The sequence below is a fragment of the Esox lucius genome, chromosome 12, assembly GCF_011004845.1.
Source record: "Esox lucius isolate fEsoLuc1 chromosome 12, fEsoLuc1.pri, whole genome shotgun sequence".
In the NCBI taxonomy this organism is placed as follows: domain Eukaryota; kingdom Metazoa; phylum Chordata; class Actinopteri; order Esociformes; family Esocidae; genus Esox; species Esox lucius.
This window is the reverse complement of record NC_047580.1, coordinates 27,873,271-27,893,042: the sequence shown is the minus strand read 5'-3', so window position 1 is coordinate 27,893,042 and position 19,772 is coordinate 27,873,271. Positions and strand designations below refer to the sequence as shown.

General features: G+C 42.8%; 1 protein-coding gene across 1 annotated transcript in view; it reads right to left on the bottom strand.

Annotated features, from left to right (window-relative positions):
- Nucleotides 1-912: 912 nt before the first annotated feature.
- The window catches only part of LOC105013572 (probable phospholipid-transporting ATPase IIA), a 36,763-nt gene continuing 17,903 nt past the window's right edge, over nt 913-19,772 (bottom strand). The window contains exons 15-28 of the mRNA XM_010875155.4: nt 17,718-17,879; nt 16,819-16,911; nt 16,538-16,621; nt 14,091-14,261; nt 13,870-13,968; nt 12,482-12,571; nt 12,009-12,153; nt 11,632-11,696; nt 10,939-11,094; nt 10,287-10,351; nt 9,156-9,264; nt 8,805-8,862; nt 4,747-4,950; nt 913-3,648 (exon numbers count right to left, since the gene is read on the bottom strand). Of these exons, the coding sequence (XP_010873457.1) occupies nt 3,512-3,648; nt 4,747-4,950; nt 8,805-8,862; nt 9,156-9,264; nt 10,287-10,351; nt 10,939-11,094; nt 11,632-11,696; nt 12,009-12,153; nt 12,482-12,571; nt 13,870-13,968; nt 14,091-14,261; nt 16,538-16,621; nt 16,819-16,911; nt 17,718-17,879 (1,638 nt within the window). The 3' untranslated portion in view covers nt 913-3,511. The remainder of the gene's footprint in view (nt 3,649-4,746; nt 4,951-8,804; nt 8,863-9,155; nt 9,265-10,286; nt 10,352-10,938; nt 11,095-11,631; nt 11,697-12,008; nt 12,154-12,481; nt 12,572-13,869; nt 13,969-14,090; nt 14,262-16,537; nt 16,622-16,818; nt 16,912-17,717; nt 17,880-19,772) is intronic.

Genomic DNA, 19,772 nt, shown 5'->3' with positions numbered 1-19,772 from the left:
TTGTGGTTACGATCTGTCACACAGATTAGCCCAAACAGTACAGCAAAGAGGGTTTGGTATATTTTCACTCATTGTTTTCAAAAATGAATTGTCGTAATTATGATTATGCACATTTCACTAGTCCCTTGGATGTATACAGTAATAGAAGACACTGAAAGACAACTGAACCTAAGCTCTCTTTCTCAGTAGATGAAATCCTGACGCCTTCAGCCAATTGGATTGGATTGTATTTTTGCTAGGAATGCTTGATGCTCAAAGGAAGGAGTTAACCAGAAAAGCTGATTCTGGGGTGAAATTTCAGCTTTCATGGTGCTTACTAGCATAAATTGTTTATTTTAATGGTTTAACCTATGCAATTGGGCCATGGAACAATACCAACATTATTTTATTATGAACATACAGCAGCCAACCTGTATGACTGAGGGTCGGTTCCAATTTAAACTTCTTATAGAATGACTGTGACAACAACACTTTTCATTTTTAAGGAGATAAAAAAATGCAAGTGGAAAAATGTGATTACCGTTAACTGTATTTTATCCCAACTATATCCCATATAATTAGCTATAATGCTAAAATCCACATCTGACATTAAAAGGGTCTGGCCAGAAAATCACCATTCAACAATAATGGCTACAGGATCTTATCAGTGGAAAGTGCGGTTGACCGTATGAGAGAGCAGCGTTGTGTTGAGTTTCAGAGACTCCCTCCTCTGGTGAGACTGGGACACGCACTGGTTTACACGAGGAGGATGTCCACAAAGCTCCACGCTCTGACCAGGTCAAGTCTAGGCTTAGTTTTCCTGGAGTCATTTTGTTTCTGCTGTTCTAGAGCTGAGCTCTTAAAACGTACACAAAGGTAAAGGCATCAGCCAAAAAAAATCCTTTCAGAGAAATGACAATGAAGGTTCATTAATTAGAAAGGAAAACAACATGAAATTTATTTGATCTCCGTCAATATTCACAATTCAACACGATCCTCCCTTTTTGTTCTGCTAATTAGAGTGCAAATATACCAACACAACACATAATTATCATGGTTAATAAATAAAAAGTTTTTTTTACAATTATGCATGATACAATACTTCAAAAAACAAAACTTCAAAAAGTTAAATAATGTAGTGTAATTTTACCTGTAGTGTCATTTTTACAAGAAAAATACACTTATGTTAACAACATTTTGTGCAAAGAAATCATGTTCAATTTAAAGGGGTTCAATGTTTTTAAGGTTACATAATACAAAATGCAGGTAATACCAACTGAGTAAGAAAAGCAGTGCATTAGTAATTTTGGCACCCATTTGTAATTTCTGACACAATGATTCATAAATCTTAACAGTAACCCTGTGATGGTATTAGGCTAAGTCGGTATGGTTCAGGTTAGTGAAAATTATACAAATCTGAACATTTCAACACAATGTAATTATTTACACCCTTATGCCCTTTGTACCAATCGTCTTTGAATGTGATGCATTGGTAGGATCTTTTTCTGTCTTCTCATTAATATGGAACGAACACTGACACATTCTACAAGACCACTCAGTCTAAACAGGTGACAGTTAACTTCTATCCCAGACACGTTGGTGTCTCTGGGAGGGGGACTGGCTTGGAGAAAGCCGGACAGTGGTCAGACTGTTTTCAACTATGGCTTGAATTGGTTTCATGTCACAACTAAAGTGAATCATGCAATGATACAGAGTGGCTACAACTGGCGCCAGGAGTGGGCAGTGACCACACAGCGGGGTGACCTACGGACACAGCTAGTCTGGGGTCCGAAGTGGAAAATCCGACTTGGCGACGAATGTGGTCCTGTTAGTGGCTGCATATTGACCATGGTCTTCGGTTTGGACAAACCGTATTATCATATACCCCCCCCCTGACAAATGAAAAGACAAAGACACACTTGGACATCTGAGACTGTGGGTGATCATGCTATATTAAACGTTCCAGCCTTTTCCCATGGCCAGGCTATATTAGTAAAGTGACGCACAACAAACACATACACAAACAGAATCTGATCAGTGCACTGGTTCACCTTTAAACCCCAGAACGTTTTTCCAACGACAAATTGCATCAAGTCATAGAGAAATGCTACTACACTACCACTGTTTTCTATCATGTGCAATTATTGTTTCGATTCTGTAATGCAACTATTGTTATTGTAAATATGCATTTAAAAAAAAAAAAAAAGCCAGCGTATTTCACACTATATTTTCAATAAAAATACAACAATTGCTGTGAAAACATATGCGCAATTGAAACCTCATTAACAATTCAATGCATTTCAGACTGACAAGCATGTGTTAAATCGGAGGCTGTGTTATGTTAGAGGCCACGGATCTGAACCAAACCATCCCTGTCCCATCTTCCTAAAACCCTCAACCCCAGAGCTAAGAATTCAAAACAGCGTAGTTTTCAAACTACAGTATGTATTTGAATGTATTACACATGCCACAATGCCTTAACAGATGGCATTTAAACGGTTTTGTTTCAATTATTGCAATTTTTTTATGTAGAATTCTGTCCTTGATACAGCTTTGATGAGCTAAATGAGCAGAGACAACAAAGTAGATAATGTTCAAAAGCCTCTTACTCAGCTATGAGGAAATGGGTTCTGAACTCACACTCAGTGTCACTACATATTATTTAAAAATGTTTTTGCCAGTTCTGTCCTGTTTTTCCTTACTTCCCAATTTCCTCTCAGGAGAGTTAAAGATTGTGATGTATCCTTCAAGGTCCATCTCACTAAGCCATTCAACCAATTAGGGAAGAACGCAGTGGTTGGCCAGTGGCGGCGCCCAACGTAACACAAGGATACGCTAGAGCACACGAGACAAGTCTTTGACACCAAACCTCACCAAACCTGCCAGTTAACACCACCCCATGGTGGTGGTATGCCTCAGCCACTTCATTTGTTTAATGCGAATATTTCGGACAAATCATGTGTTCCTTGTTCCAGTTCTATATGCCAGATTTTGTAGATACCAGGCAAGCTTTCTGTATTCCCTATATAGCTAACAAGTCAGTCCGTGATTAAGAAGAACACATAGCCCTCTATCTGTTAATTCTGGCACACATTTCCTGATAGTACTCATACATTTCTAGACTTCAGCATGAAGAAACTAAACAGAATTCAGTTTCCAGCTTCAATCTACAAGGAACAGTATTTCCAACCAGCAATGGTAATTGTATCTAATCCAACCACCATTAGACTCAGCACATCATACTCATACTTGTCAGTCTTAACATCACAGCAAGGGTAATATTGTAGATTTAACCAAAAACAATTCTCTCTTAAATCATGTTTTCTCTTTCTTTCTTTCCACATCACCTCTATCAATTGCACCTTTAAGAATACATTGAAGGGAAAGAGAATCCATTATGTCCTAAAAGAAAAAAAGCACTGCTCTGTCAGTCAAGAGAGGTAGGGAGAGGCACGCGGGCAGAGACCCCTCTCTCTACACACACAAGCAGGGCTGGAGGTAACTCATGGTAAGGGCGGGGACAGTTCTCTCTCTAGGTGGTGAGCTTGGAGTAGTTGGGCGGTGAGAAGCGTCTGCGCAGGTACTTCAGGATGTACAAGGGTAAACAGCTCACCAGGGTGATGACCGTCACCTTCCACAGGAATGACAGCGTGGCGATGAAATACACATCTAGAAACAGACGAGGATGGCAGGATGGTGGGTCAGTTAAGACAGATGTTTTATATATGAGCAATTGAGTAAGTAGGACTCAATGTAACTAAGAAGTTTCAGTTGCCACAACTCGGTTAATGTTATTAGTGATTTAGATGGTTGTGTTAGGGACATTATGAAGACCTAGTATGTTGCTAATGTGGCAGATCAGTGAAATGGCTTAACATGTAATTGACTTGGATGCAAGTCCTTCCATTATGTGCTCCTGGTGTCACTTGTGACGTAAAAAGTTAAAATGACTCTTTTAAGAAAGAGAATCACAGAAGGCCACTTGACCACGTTCAGGCCACAATGCTCCATGCTCTAAAAACTGACCTCCACACCCCACATAAAAATCAAAAAATAAATAAAAGCGTTCAGAAAAGCCAAGCTCAGACTGTGAGTAAATGATCAGAGTCCATACAACTGCTGCATTTGTCGCACATCTCACGTCACTTGTGCTTTTTAAGAGACAAATATCTGCCGCCTGCCAATGCTCATATTTCATAAACAACATAATTACAGCCTACATGACATTCTAAAAAAAAAATACAGTCATCAGCAGTGTGCAACGTCCTACATGTTTTACTACAGCTAGCTGTTTAGTCACACACACACACACACACACACACACACACACACACACACACACACACACACACACACACACACACACACACACACACAAAGACCTTGGCCAGTGTGTGTGTGTGTGTGTTAGCTGGAGCAGGAAACTAACATGAGGCTTTGGCATTTCCACTTCAACATTTTTGAATGCCGGTGTCTGGCTCGACTCCTCCGGTACTATTTGCCACTTTATTCACCTTTAACAGGACTTCCTACTGACAGTACATTCCAGCCCAGGGCTAACTGGACACCAGAGGCACCAGAGGAATGGAGAAGACCCTTTCATCCCTGAATATTGACGTACAACTCCAAGGGCATTACAGTCAATCTATCACTGCATACAGGTAAACACAATTGTAGATGCATTATTATTTGGCTCCTATCTTTCAAAGATCCTGACATGGAGATTCCGTGTCATGAGACGAGTGCGGTGTTTGCGTGTTTACCCACCGATGAACTCGTGCAGAAAGACGAGCGAGGCGATATAACAGGCCAGGCTGAGAAGCTCGGCTACGATCATTAGCCAGTGCCAGGTCTGAATGGTGAGGGCAACCATCAGCAGCTCCGTGAGGATCAGCGAGGTGAAGGAGATGGCCACGATGTGGACGAATTCGGACTCGAACAGCAACAGGGCCCCATACATGATGATGCTGCCTGAGGAGCACAGGAAACAGGAAGCACAGGAAACAGGAAGCACTTCAGTCACCTCTCTTGTTGCATTTAATGGCATCACAAACCTTAGCCTGAACCTTGGCTCCAGCTGTTGTATTCTGTCAGAACAAATCATCACGATCAGGGCAATGGATTGCTGAAGTATAACGAATACAGATTTCACACAGGGCAACAAGATCTATATATTTAGAATGAAATGAAAATGTTAGGATATTTGACTGTTTCCTATGACAGGAAGAGGAAGAGGATGTTTTTAAACCTTTCCAGAATTTCTTATACATTTTTCCAAAAACTCCCAGAATGTTATCATGCCCTCTAAAATATGACGTAAAAACATACTTCCCGCGAAGTGATATGCCATAGGTCATACAGTATCACAGCTATGTGTTGAGTTATACTGGACTTATACTGGACATTAATATATAGAGTAAAAGGTTCAGTAGTTGGAATGAAGCAGATGTACATTTTCAGTTGGAAATGTGTGTGTATTGAGCTATAATAAATACATCTTATAAAAGCATACACAAATGTGCCTCCGTCGAAAACTGCTATGGAACTGATACCAAACAAAACACCAACAAATTTAAACACGGAAACCAAAGACAATTCAATTGCAATTGAAGAACATGAATGATGGTAATGGAAATATTGGAATTATTCTGCCAAACAAAATGTTTCGAGCAGGAGGTGTGGGAGGGAGTGACTGAGTGCTACGCTGTAAACAAATGCTTTAAGGGTGTAGCTTGGATGCTTCTGGCAACGCCTTCACAACACAAATGGTCCGTGTTGGAAAACCACCTCAGGGTTTTTAACATTCACCAACCGCAGACATAAATAAACTCCACTACCAGCAATTAAACGGGATATGTACGGGTTGGAGGGGGACCTTCATAGATCATACAGCACGAAACCAGGCCGTCTCTAAAGTAGTACAGCGCCTTGGGAAAGTATTTAGACCCCTTCACCTTTTCCACATTTTGTTGTGTTATAAACCTAATTTCAGATTGATCAACTTTTTTGCTATCAATCAAGGTACCCCATAGTGACAAAGCAAACACTAGTGCACTTTTCTTATTGAAATTGAAAAACTGAAATATCTTATACTGCATTCAGACCCTTTTCCATGACACTCCAAATTGAGCTTAGATGTGTCCTTTGATTATCCTTGAGATGTCTCTAGAACCTACCAGGTCCACCTGTGGCAAATTCAGTCGACTGGAAATGATTTAGAAAGGCAAACATATATATTTACCGTCCCATTCGTCACATTGCATTTCAGAGACAAAAACAAGCCATTAAGTCTAAGGAAATCTCTGTAGGCCTCTGCGATCTAGGGAAGGTTTTAAAAAAGATCTGGGGAAAGTTATAAAAATATTGATATACAGTTGTGCTCAGAAGTTTGTATACCCTTGGAGAATTGGTAATATATGTACCATTTGTAAAGAAAATACAAGTGAGCAGGCAAAACACATGTCTTTTTGTTTCTTATGGGATTCACATTCAACTGTAGGTCATAACAGAATGTCACGTCATAAAACAAAACATGGTAACAAAAGGTAACAAAGAAAATAATTAACTGACCCCTGTTCAAAAGTCTGCATACCCTTAGTTCTTAACAATGTGTATTGCTCCCTTCAGCATCAATGACAGTGTGCTGTCTTTTGTAATAGTTGTCTATGAGGCCAAATTCTTGCAGGTGGTATAGCTGCCCATTAGTCTTGGCAAAATGCCTCCAGGTCATGCAAAGTCTTTGGGCGTCTTGCATGAACCGCACGTTTGAGATCTCCCCAGAGTGGCTTGATGATATTAAGGTCTGGAGACTGTGATGGCCACTCCAGAATCTTCACCTTTTTCTGCTGTAACCACTGGAGGGTCAGCTTGGCCTTGTGCTTAGGGTTATTGTCATACTGGAAAGTCCAAGAGTGTCCCATGCAGAAGAATGCAAATTGTCTTCCAGTATTTTCTGATAACATGCTGCATTCATCTTGCCATTCATTTGCACAAGACTCCCCTTTACTTTAGAGCTCAAACCCCACTAAAATATCAGTGAGCCACCACCATGCTTCACATTGGGGATGGTATTCTGTTCACTATAGGCCTTGATGACCCCTCTCCAAACATAGTGCTTATGGTTGTGACCATAAAGCTCTATTTTGGTCTCGTCACTCCGAATTACAGTGTGCCAGAAGCTGTGAGGCATGTCAAGGTGTACTCGGGTATATTGTAACCAGGATTTTTTGTGGCACTGGTGCAGTAAAGGCTTCTTTCTGGAAACTCAACCATGCAGCTCATTTTTGTTCAAGTATCGTCGTATTGTGCTCCTTGAAACAACCACTCCGTCTTTTTCCAGAGCAGCCTGTATTTCTCCTGAGGTTACCTGTGGGTTTTTCTTTGTATCCCGAACAATTATTCTGGCAGTTTTAGCTGAAATCTTTCTTGGCCTACCTGACCTTGGCTTGGTATCAAGAGATTCCTGAATTTTCGACTTCTTAATATGTGATTGAACAGTACTGAGTGGCATTTGCAAGGCTTTGGATATCTTTTTATATCATTTTCCATCTTTATAAAGTTCCATTACCTTGTTACACAGTTCTTTGGACTGTTATTTTCTGCTCCCCATGGCTCACTATCTAGCCTGCTCAGTGCATCCACGTGAGAGCTAACAAACACATTGACTATTTATACACAGACACTAATTGCAAATTAAAAAGCCAAAGGTGTGGGAAATTCACCTTTAATTGCTTGTCTGTAACAAGGCCAAACATTAAAGGGTATGTAAACTTTCGGTCAGAGTCATTTGGGTGATTTCTATTATCACTATGATTTAAAAAGGAGCCAAACAACTATGTGATAATAAATATGATCACTATCCTTAAATAAAAGTTTGCATGATCAATCATATGTTCAAAATCAATGTCAACATTTCACAATTTCTGCTAGGGTATGCAAACTTATGAGCACAAGTGCAGCATTGAAAGTTCCCAGGAACACAGTAAGCTCCATCCTTGTGATATGGAATAAGTGTGGAACTACCAAGACTCTTCCTAGAGCTAGCTGTATACTAGATCTTTTCACAAGGCAAGAGAGGCCTTTGTCAGGAAGGTGACAAAGAAACCAATGGCCACCCAATGGCCAGAGCTTCAGTTTCTTTGCAAAGATGGGAGAACAAATTAGGCATTAGGATTTGTTCACATTGCGCTTGCTTTTGATTTACATAGCGTAGTTCACTTGGCATAGTGGTTGGCTATTCACCTGTCTATTTGTTTTCTATAGAAACAAACCAGCCATGGAGTGATTGAGTCATAGTTTTCATTATAGGTACGGTACAGCTATTAGCTAGCCATCTACAGTAATCTCTTTATAATTTAACGTGTTATATGAAGTGTAGCAATCCTGTTATACCTGTTGTTGGATGTTAACTAATGTAAGGAACCGTGGAGTTCCGACTAATTGGCCTGTCAATACAAGTCAACAGACACCACATCTCTACACACGCATCACGTGCACCCACTCCCTCTGTTTAAATAGCATAGTGGTTAAAGACACAGTCTGCCACAGTAAACCGTGGATCAAATCCAGCCTGGGCAACAACATTAATCCCTTCTAATGGCGGGCCGGCAGAACTAGGCCTGCCTGGTTCCTTTTCTTGTTTTGCTTTGTGCGGTATTATGTGTAGATTGAATACTTTCCGAAGGCACATAAAGGGCTCAGACGTTTTCTGCAACTGCAATACAGAACAAACTCCTATAAAAACATCTAAGGGAATCTCAAGGAATATACTCAGAGTGGTATAATTCTTATTTTTTTTTTAACACACTGCATCAATGTCTTCTTACCTTGGTAGATACTTATGAGGACCCATATGAGAAAGGTCTTAAAGGACAGAGGTCGACCCTGATGGAAGAAAACACATTTAATAAATGTAATACATTAATATTTAAAATATTAGACTATATTGTAAATGCAGAGTGCCTGAATACTGCTCCATTCCATACTGTGTTTATTGCTATCATAAATCGGTTCCCAATCAACTTTTTTGTCATAACCGTGGCATACAGTCTGATTAACTACAGCTTTATATCAGTATTCAGGGTTTGAAAATCCCAGTTTATAATTCAACTGTATCACTGTATAAGTCTAGTTTAACAATTACAACAATGAGGTAATATAATGCCGTGTAGTATCACCTTTAGGAGATCCTTATATAGCTCTGGGTAGAGCATGGCTACCTCCGACTTGACGTCTTTATCCAGCACAAGGGAGAAAACGGGGAACATGGTGTAGATGGTGGAGTAGCTAGGATAAAGAGTAGCTAGGATACATTTTCATAATTTCATGAAAATTACACCATGATCTCAGGGCCAAATTAAAAACAAAAGAATGTTGTGTGGCTGTGAAGTTAGGGACTTAACAAAATACAGTTATTTCATGTTCTCCAAACATCTGAAACTTTCAGGCACTCAGTTTCTTGGAATGTCTCTGGATGAAGAAGACTGCAGCGTCTTCTGACATTCTCAAATATTACATTAGTTTAAAAAAATCCACACAATTAAAATCATAGTACATTATTATTATTTTACAAAACGAGTACTAACGGGCACCAAACCTTAACTGTCTGCAACATAGCAGAAGCGTATAGCAGCGGGAAATGTTTGTTGTGACTTTAGAAGAGACCGCCACAAAAAAGTCCACAGGCCTGGTGAACTAACACATTGCTTGTAATTTCTCCTCTCTTCTTATTATATAGTACCTCTAATGACCCTATTAAACCAAGAGGTGATTAAGATGTTAGTCTAATTGATGCTTACAACATTTTACTGAGTTTTCTATGTTCCTACAAGATCACCATCAGATTGGTAGCTACAATTGCAGCCCTACTTGTTTGGTGCTGTAGCATGTCCCTCTCTTTTTAACATTCAGTTCAGTCATGTTATCTCCATCTACAACTGATTAGCTAGGTTAGGTCTAGGGCATTCAGTCTAGTCCGCTTTGATGCCATTGTGATTGGACTAAAAGCAACAAGCCACATGTGTCAATTCACATGGAATGGAATGATTCATAAAATGGAAAAAATATAAGTAAACAGTAAGGAAAATTGTATGAATGTCATGTCCCAAATTCTAATGCAGAGCTCTTATCTCCATTCTTAAAGCTGAACAGAGGGTCTTTTGATGACTCAGCAGGGTTCAAGTAATTTCGTAGTGTTACTACATTCAACCCAATGAAACAATACTCCAACACAATCAAAATGCCATAGCAACGCGACTAAGACACAGCTGAAATGCCACGGTCATTCAGAGAAAACCAGCTCAGCTCACCCAATAATGAGAAATCCTTGGTAGAGTGGGACCGAGGCAAAGTAGAAGACAGAAGAGAAGACGGCCTGGCAGAAAAAGAGAAACACATCGGGCCATCATCCCATACATGCACGCTCGTTTTATAGCCGGGACTGTAGTAAACGATCACAAATCACAATTGACATTCATTTCATAACAGCATCCGTTGTTCATATTGCTGTCATCTAAGACTGTGTTAGTTATCTGAGGTAACAGCTCTAAGAATAGGATAGACAATTCAAATAATACATCTATTATGAACCAGACAAGGCCCTTCCACTGTGTGCTCTGGAGCACTGACTAACACTGACTAGTATAATGCTGTAAGTCTGGTGGAGCAGACAGGCAGAGACAGGCCAGATCATGCCCCATACCAAACCCATAACAGCTGCCAATGTGGCCAGCATCAATCCAAGGCTAAAGCGAGTCCTGGCCTAGTGACTCACACAGCTTTCCCTTTTTCCTCAGGGAGGGGTGGGTGGGTGGTTGGCCTGGTGATTGTGGCGCTCTCTGGGGCCTAAGCTGCTGGTTCCCACAAGAGCTCATGGTGTCCCCTGCTGTGACTCACTTCCCATCTGGCTCCCCCCCCTCCCCCCTCCCCCGCCGGGTCCTTGGGTGTCCTGGTCTGTCCTACCTGCATGGTGCTGATACAGAGGCTACGATGGATGACGAACTGGGAGAGGCCCGCGGACCTCTTGTAGCTGTTCCTCCCGTGGACCATGAGCAGCCTGCCCAAGTGCTTGAACTGAGTCACGGAGAAGTCTGCAGCAAGCGATGCCTGCTTCCCTTCCTGGACAACAACGGGGTGGAAAACAAGTAGCCCTTCATAAAAAGGTCAGCAGAGCTTTAAGTAAAGAAGGTTTGTGGAGAAGTTGAAACTACAGCCATTTGGTGGTTAATAAAGCTCCCTAATCGCGACCGCGGTTTGGTCAGTGTCTCCCCTAACGGGTTGCTAGAGTGGATCCCTGGTACCTTTCCTTGGTACACGGCTGAATGGGTCAGAAGGTGGAGGCTGTCGATGACGTACAGAGCCTGCATGGTTGACCTGTCACCACTACGGTTCAATCAGTCCCAATTGGAAGACAAAGACAATACCACACTGTCACACTCATTTCCCCCTGCACCCATGACAGGCTCTCACACAGCCCAAAAGGAATCATCTGCACATGATATGACATATACAAGAGACAAATGTACGCTAAAAGACACTCTGGCCAGATGGGAGCACACTCTCAGGAAGCGCTACATGCAGGCGGAAGCGCCAAGTGTGTGTGTTTGTGTGTGTGAAAGCAGAGCACCAGGGTGACAGGGACAGAAAGGTTCTTACTTTGCCCTCCACTCCCACGCCACAATCGGCTTCCTGGATCATGCTGACATCGTTTCCTCCATCCCCTAAGAGAAAACAAACAGACATCAGTGGAAGTGTCAGGAGGAACGTGTCTGTTAATGTGACGCGCAGCAAAGATGGCTTTGTGCTTGTGTGTGTGTGTGTGTGTGTGTGTGTGTGTGTGTGAGTGAGTGCACACCTGTCCTGAACTCAATCAGCCCCCCCACCCAAAAAAAGTATTTGCTTTGAATTGAGATGCAACTTTTTATCAGCTTCATATCATGCAAACAACCGATTTCCGTACAGACCAGCGCTTCATTGAGAAGTCACTGGAGCGTTCCAGCGGGCTGAACTGAGGGCCGGGTGTGATGACCCACCTACGGCGCAGGTCAGTTTGCCTGTGCGCTCCTGCAGTAGTCTTACAATCTGGGCCTTCTGAGTGGGAGCGCAGCGACAACACACCACCGCCGGACACTGGCAGGCCAGCTCCATGAACTCATACTCGTAGAACTTCAGACACACCTGCGGGGGGGGGGGGGGGGGGGGGAAGGACAGCAAGGCTGAACAACCAGCTGCCAACCACCAACTGTGACTTACGCCTAGATCAGCACCTGTGATACACATTGACTCCCCACACAGCGACCCTTACATTCTCCCAGGCGGCTGCCTATCGAGACCTGAAACAATGCAGCCGCCCGACTGTTTATGACAAAACAACGGGTGGGCTATCAGAACATTCTCAGTTAGACTGTAACCAACATTCACTCTTACCACACCACAGCCACCACTGAGGTCCCCTCCAGTAACAGTGCTTTGGAGATAAAGAGTTCAGTGGGCGGAATGGGCCTACCTCCAGCGAGTCCCCTGATATCACCAGAGCACAGTCGTGTTTCCTCCTGAAGGCGTTGAGCTCCAGATGGGCCTCTCCTCGTGTCGTCACCTACGACCACAGACAGGGCTCAACATCACGGTCAGGGACAGACAAACAGGTAGCCGTCTAACCCACAGCCCGCCCTCTGCTCTCTGCAGCTGTCACATAGTTTGGATTAGCACCCGGGCAAACTAGCAACTGTCAAATCAGAGAACTCAGCCCATAGTCGTAACGGTTACAGATATGATTTGGAAACGCCAAAAGGTGTGAAAACATTAGAAGGACCTCCACTGAACCCGTCAAACCACGGCTCATTTTCTGGGTCTCCATACGACTATTTCTTCTGAAATGTGGGAGTCGATTGTCTTTCTTTAAGGTCCATATTGAAGTGAAAACATCCCATCCTTGCTCAAACTGGGTCAAACTTCTAATGTGGACCAAAAATTTCAAAAATGCAGAACTGGCCACGACACATCCATCTGTCAACCGATGGTCTCCACTGGTTTGGTTATAATCTCTCCTATTGCCTGTTAATCCATCATGTCGTCAACCCAGGTGCCATTGGCGTCGAACCAGGAAGCCAATAGCAGATGCCCTGGCTATTGGAGCAGTCAGCAGTCACAGGCCCAGGCTCGGGTCCGCTGGGAGAGGCATGGGGGCTGTCATGCTTTGCCAGCCATTGTTATCCCCTTCCAGTAACAAATGTTGTACGCAGGTCCTAACCTTCCTATGGCAGGCTAGCTCTCATTTTCTGCCACTGGACGGACTCCAGAAGGGAAGTCGAAAGACTATCAAAGCAAATGTGCATGTTGAGAGCTAAACCTGCAAAACAAATTAGGGCAGCTTGGTTCTCTGTGTTTGTGTTCCCTCTGGGAGTGGCTCATCTGGTGTTCACCAGCCCGTTTTGGGGGGTTTTAACAGTATCCGAAATATTTCTAGCACTAGAAAAGAGTGTTTTAGCATGCATGGAGATTATGGTGGGCGGTGGTTTTGGAAATGCTTGTTTTTGGTTTTATTGCAATAGGCAAGCTCAACAATTTATAGGAAACGATTCAAACTAGTATTCAAACTGTCTGCTCTGGCTGATACTGGCTTTAATGCTGATTTCTTGTGAGAGGTGATTAAGTGTCGGGACAGCCAGCTAGCCAGTGGGTCCAGGCTGGGTTGGGTGACTGTGGAATTACAGAGAAACCGCTAAGGGCCTTCACCACAAAGAGAATGGATGTCCCATATGGTCAAGGCAGGCAGGAAACTGTGACAGACATTGCGAACTAAAAATGACCCCTTATGCTAAACCTATTTACTCCGATCCACAATAAACTATTTATATCAAGTGCAGCGGTTGACTAGAACAATTCTCCACTCACCGATCTAAAGATGTGGATGTCCTGGTTGCGCGTCACCAGATGGGCGTTTTTAGCCGTGCACGTGGCTGTTTCGAGCTTGTCTCCAGTTAACATCCACACCTACACAGAAAGACAAAAGCACTACTGACAAACAACCTGCCAATACAACCGATTACATCAATAACGAACAGGACCTCTAGCACATGTACTGTAGCTCCACAGTTTCGTTCATGACCCCTGACCTTGATGCCTGCGTTGCGAAGAATCTCCAGGGTGGGCCGTACGTCTGCTTGCAGCTGGTCCTCCACCCCTGTTAGACACAGAAGCTCCATCTCCATCTCCAGGCTTTCAATCACCGTGGCGACCTTCAGAGACCTGTCATGGACGCTCAGCTTGGCCTGGACGTATCTGGCCTGTGGCCCAACAGAGGAGACGTGTGGAGAACAATTGATTAGGATTTAATGCCCACAGAATCTGAATGTAGTATAATGGAGTTTGGCAAATTGGATTCATTGTCGGTCAACTAAACTGACATAGCTGTCCTGAGAGAATGCAGTACGCCCGAAACCTTGAAACAACTAAGTCAACTCGGCTAAGAGTGTCAACCGCCAAACACCAAAAACTGTCAAATGTAAATTTTTTGGACAACACAAGGAATCAATCAATCAAATGTATTTATAAAGCCCTTTTTACAACAGCAGTTGTCACAAAGTGCTTTACAGAGACACCCGACCTTAAGATATTAAGAGTCCCATTGGAATAATTAATACATTTCTCTGGGCTAAATCCAGGGGCTATTTGATTTTAGACTAGGTCAGAAGTATGACCAGGAGGACAAAGACAGGGACAGCAACGGGCCCCCCAAACCAGGTAATCCGCAGGTGTGGACCAGGACCTCATCTCCTCCTAAAATGTAAAACTGGAGGAAACTGAGAAAAGTTGGAAGTGCATTCCTCATATCCCCCAGCACAATAATATAGCAGCGTAACACCTTGGAACTGAGACTAGGGGGTCCGGCGACACTGGGGCCCTACCCGGGGGAGGCCCCGGACAGGGCCCAACAGGCAGGAAATCAATCCACCCACATTGCCAGGCGTCAACCAAAGGGACACACACCAACCCCCCTGAATGAGGGCTGAGTATTGCCAGCAGCGTACAGCCCAATTGCACAAGTGCGCAACAGAGAGTCAACAACAAGCCAGTGACTCTTCCCCCGAACTGCATTGGAGCGAGGGCATCCCAGTGGCGATGAGAGCCCACCTGGCAAGACAGCAAGGGTGGACATTATCAAGCCTACTGGTCACCTTCACGCCCCCGGGCCAGGCTACACCTAATTATAAACTGTGCTGTAGAGATGAGTTTTTAGTAGACACTTGAAAGTTTGCACTGAGTTTGCATTTCTAACCTTAATTGGCCGATCATTCCACAGTAGTGAAGCTCTATGAGAAAAGGCCCTGCCGCCAGCTGTTTGTTTAGAAATTCTAGGTACAATTAAAAGGCCTGCGTCTTGCGATCTAAGGTTACGTGTAGGTATGTATGGCTGGATCATTTCAGCAAGGTAAGTAGGAGCAAGTCCATGTATTGATTTATAGGTTAAGAGTAAAACCTTAAAATCAGCCCTAACCCTAACAGGCAGCCAATGTAAGGACGCTAGTACAGGAGTAATGTGTTCACATTTTTTTGTTCTAGTTAGGATTCTAGCAGCCGTGTGCAGCACTAATTGAAGTCGAGATCAGGGAGAAGCAAGAAAATGCTCAGCAGTCTCCAGCTATGAGAGGCAATTTTCAGAGTGAGATAAAGCGAAAACAATCTGAGTGACTCACTCAGGAACACAAACCTTGTGTGTGAGTCACTTAGCTAGTGAGTCACCCCCGCCCACCAGCCAGCTCACACAATTATGCAGAGATTGCCCTGGGGGAGCCGGGAGACACTGCCCACCCTGCACTGAGAAAGGCTGTGTGTGTGTGTGTGTGTCCGTATGTACGCGCATGCATGCTTTTGAGTGCATGAGGGAAATCTGAGCAACACACATTTTGACATTTAAAGAACAATGGTGAAAGTGTCTGTGGAAAATATTTTTAGGGGGAGATTTGTTGTTGTTGGCAGGTACCTAGCAGATATGGAGGATTTCAGAGGACACAAAAACTTGGAAAGAGGGTGTTCTGCAAAGGATTTATAAAAGAATGTGCTATATTGTCGTCCAACACATGAACATTTCTGACAAAGCATGGGAGGAGTAGCATGACAGATCCACAGCGGTAAATTAATGGGAAAAAACACATCGGGGGAGGTTTCTAAAGAAGTAAGAGTAAAGAGATACGTTTGTTGTAACAAGTGTAACCAAACCTGGTTTCACTGATAAGGAATTCCCATCCTATTAACAACACTGTCATAACAAGACGTGCCATCTAGGCATGGCCAACGGAGTCTGTATTGTCTGCTAAGTGGATGTCCTTGCAGGAGCCAACCCAAACTAAGCTACATTCCTACTAATGAGTTTGCCAAATGGATATAAAACACTGAAATGTCAAGATCTCAGACGGTGGGCTTGGTTATTGAGGAAAGTCAATTGATTCTCCATCTTAACAACATCCTCCTTCAGTCTCCAGAGCTAAGTCCAATACCCTGCGGATCAAAGTGATGTCAGCCACATTGAAGGTTGTTCAAAAACTGTGGTGATGCCACTTACCTCAAAGTCTTGGTACTGTTCCTCTGTCAGAGACTTTTTGGAAACCACCAAAACCCTCAAACCTTCCCTGGCCATATTTCCACACTGGACAAAAGAGCAAAAGCAACAACAAAGTAATTATATGATATCTGAATGTTCAAATATACACAAGTACTCTGAACACCAACCCCACCCCAAAGGTACAACTGACAGAAACACCAAAAGATAACTGCAGCACGGTACATTCAACTTACTTTTATTAAAATATAAAAATGTGTTACAATGGAGAAAACCAAGTATACCTCTTCTTCCAGCCAATCGTTATACTGGACGATGCCTGCCATTACCACATCTGCACCTTTCATATAGAAAGTAATTTCTCCCGTTGACTCATCCTGTAAAATAGACCATATACAGTTATGTCAATTCTTCGATTAATGCTTATAGATGCACACACACACACACACACACACACAATATGTTGATTATCGTTCGTCGGTTGATTAAAAAGGGAAACTTATTTTGGTGTTCATGTTCACAAGTGGTCTTGCACTTGCTCGAAAATATTTCCTTGAGGAAGCCAAGTTGAACCCCAGGCTTCCTGAAGTAGACTCATACCAGGTCGATCCAAGCCAACAACAACAGTTAGTCATCCACTCATACACAGACCGAGTCAACGAGTTCACAGAAGGGTGACGTCTTTCTCAGATCTGTCTGGAACATTCATCTTCAGATAAATGAGCCACTGTACAGGTGTCACAAAAGGTATATCCCTAAAGAGGTGGTGGATCGAAAGAATTGCCCCGACCGATTTCCCAGTGTATCTTTTAAAACACCAGTTATTTACCAACTAATCTCTAACGGACAGAGCTAAGAAAATAGATCTGGTACTGTCGATGCAGTCTGGAAGGAAGGAAGCCTGGCACTGCAAGCAAGGAGTAGTTCCAGAGTTCTGGTCTTTCATCGCTGGTTACTTGGCAAAATAAAACATTTGCAGGAGAGGTGGACATTCTGCCTCGATTCTGCCTTTTAGTTTGGTTAAACCAAGACAATGTGGCCACTAAAACCATTGGCTTGTAACACAAATAATCTTACGCAATACATCATATCAGATCAAGAAGGCAAACATCTCCAGCAGTTGTCAGTCAATGACCCAAAAGCATAAGTTCACAATCCCATTGGTATCCCGGTCGCCACTCACTCGAACGATGATCCCCATCCGCTTGCTCTCGTAGGTGAAGGGGAATATCTGCAGGATGGTGAAGTTCAGGATCTGTCCACTGGGAGTCCTCAGCTGCATTGAGGACTGGTCCCGTCCGACCAGGGTCAGTCCAACACTCTCGGTCCACTGCACCAGTGACACCTAGCAGGGAAACGCAGACGAGGCAGTGTGGGTGAATGGGGGAGTTATGAAAAGAGATTAAAAAAAACTGCAGAGGTAAAAGGAGAAGGGACTGTTTTCACATGATGTACCTTTTTGAAGGACAAGCGAATGTGCACTTCTAAGAGCAAAGTTCTACTTCAGCTCAAATCAATAATAAAAGCATTTTCGCCACTTAAAGAGTATTGATTGACAAACTAGAAAGATAATAGTTTTTAAAGACGCATGCCACGTTCTTTTTGGTCTCCTTTGAAGGGCACATGAAAATAAAGCCAAAAAGATAACACTGAAGAAATCATTTCCAGGAGGTCAGAAGTTATTATTTCCCAATAACTTCCAGACCACCAGATTTCAAGATAAAAAAAAAAAAAACACAATTCATCCCTTGTGCCTACAATGACAGGTCTCTAATATAGATCTCTGATGGACAGGAAGTGGCCTCAATTAGACTCTAAAAACATCCCAAGTCTAGTCCCAGACCAAGCTAACAAACAACACTTCTTTTATGCTAATATTTGGCCTGAGGTTGTACTTGGCTGAGGGAAGACCTGGGCTAAACTCCACAGACGTCAGTGAGCACAGCTCTGTCTTGACTACCTTGTGTGTTGGTCGTACAAGTTGGGGAGAATGAGACGTTGGACTTAGTCATGGTAACATTAGCCGGGCTACATTCACTGTGGAGGTATGCGCTTAAATGGCCTCCACCACAACAGCACCACCAAGTAATGCAAATGTCTATGGTTTAATTGAGCTGGATCTGTTACTGGCAAATGGCTGAAGTCAAAACCACAGCCTGGTATTATTTGACGTTCTTGTTAATTCTTGGAAGCAGAAGCCTCGGGAAAGAACTGCTACTTGGCTTTTTAATATCTCGTATGGAAGGAAAATGCATGTGAAAGAGATGCGAAATACACAAAACATTTGCCAAATAATGTATCGCCTGTACAAATGGATGAATTCCAATTACGTACAGAAATGTGTCACGCATCGAACAACATTTCAAAATGGATAAAATAATCACATCGAATGGAACAACACAGGTTTGTCTTGAGAATGGACTTCAGAAAAAAGAAAAGCAACTGTCACAGGTATTGTAACCACAAGCACTGGCAGCCAACAACCAAAGACTTCCTGAAAGTCAAAGGATAGCAAACTGAATTTGAGCATAGATCATATAGTGCTGATACAAAATATCTAATGAAACAGCACAACCGACAAAATGAAATATATTATAAACCATCAGTTCCCAGGTTGGGTGCAATGATGGAAGGTTCTGCATGAGGGAAAATGTTTGGGAATCATCACGTGAAGAATATTATTCCACGATTCAGTTTCATAGGATAGGCTACAACTGACCACAAAGCAACAGCTTTGGGTGATATTAAAGAATCTAACACTAAGGGTGGATATTCAATGGGAAGATAGACTAGGCCAATTGACTGGGAAACACATTAACGTAATACGTATTTACACAGCAGGAAATGGATCAAGTTGAGTTTCTCCTTAACCATTTTCCTGGAGTTCATAGAATGAATAGTGATTCCTCATGACCCATCCAGGAAGAATGTCATCTGTCTCAAAGTTTCCTTGCAGGTAGTCCACTGCATTAAACAATAAAGTCATACTTCAAAATCAATAATTGACTCTCTCCATCTTTTAACCCGGAGTCTTCTACTGTCGCCATACCTACTGTTATTGGCATAGGGACAATTCCTGTTTAGACTTTAATTATTGGTTTACAAAATGTGAATGTGTCTTGGGTTTGTCGAAGATGAACATTGACACTTAATGATTACTTCATCCACAAAAAAAAACAAAAAAACTGTGGATTCAAATGCAGGACTAAAGCTGGTATATTATTTTATGTTAAAATCG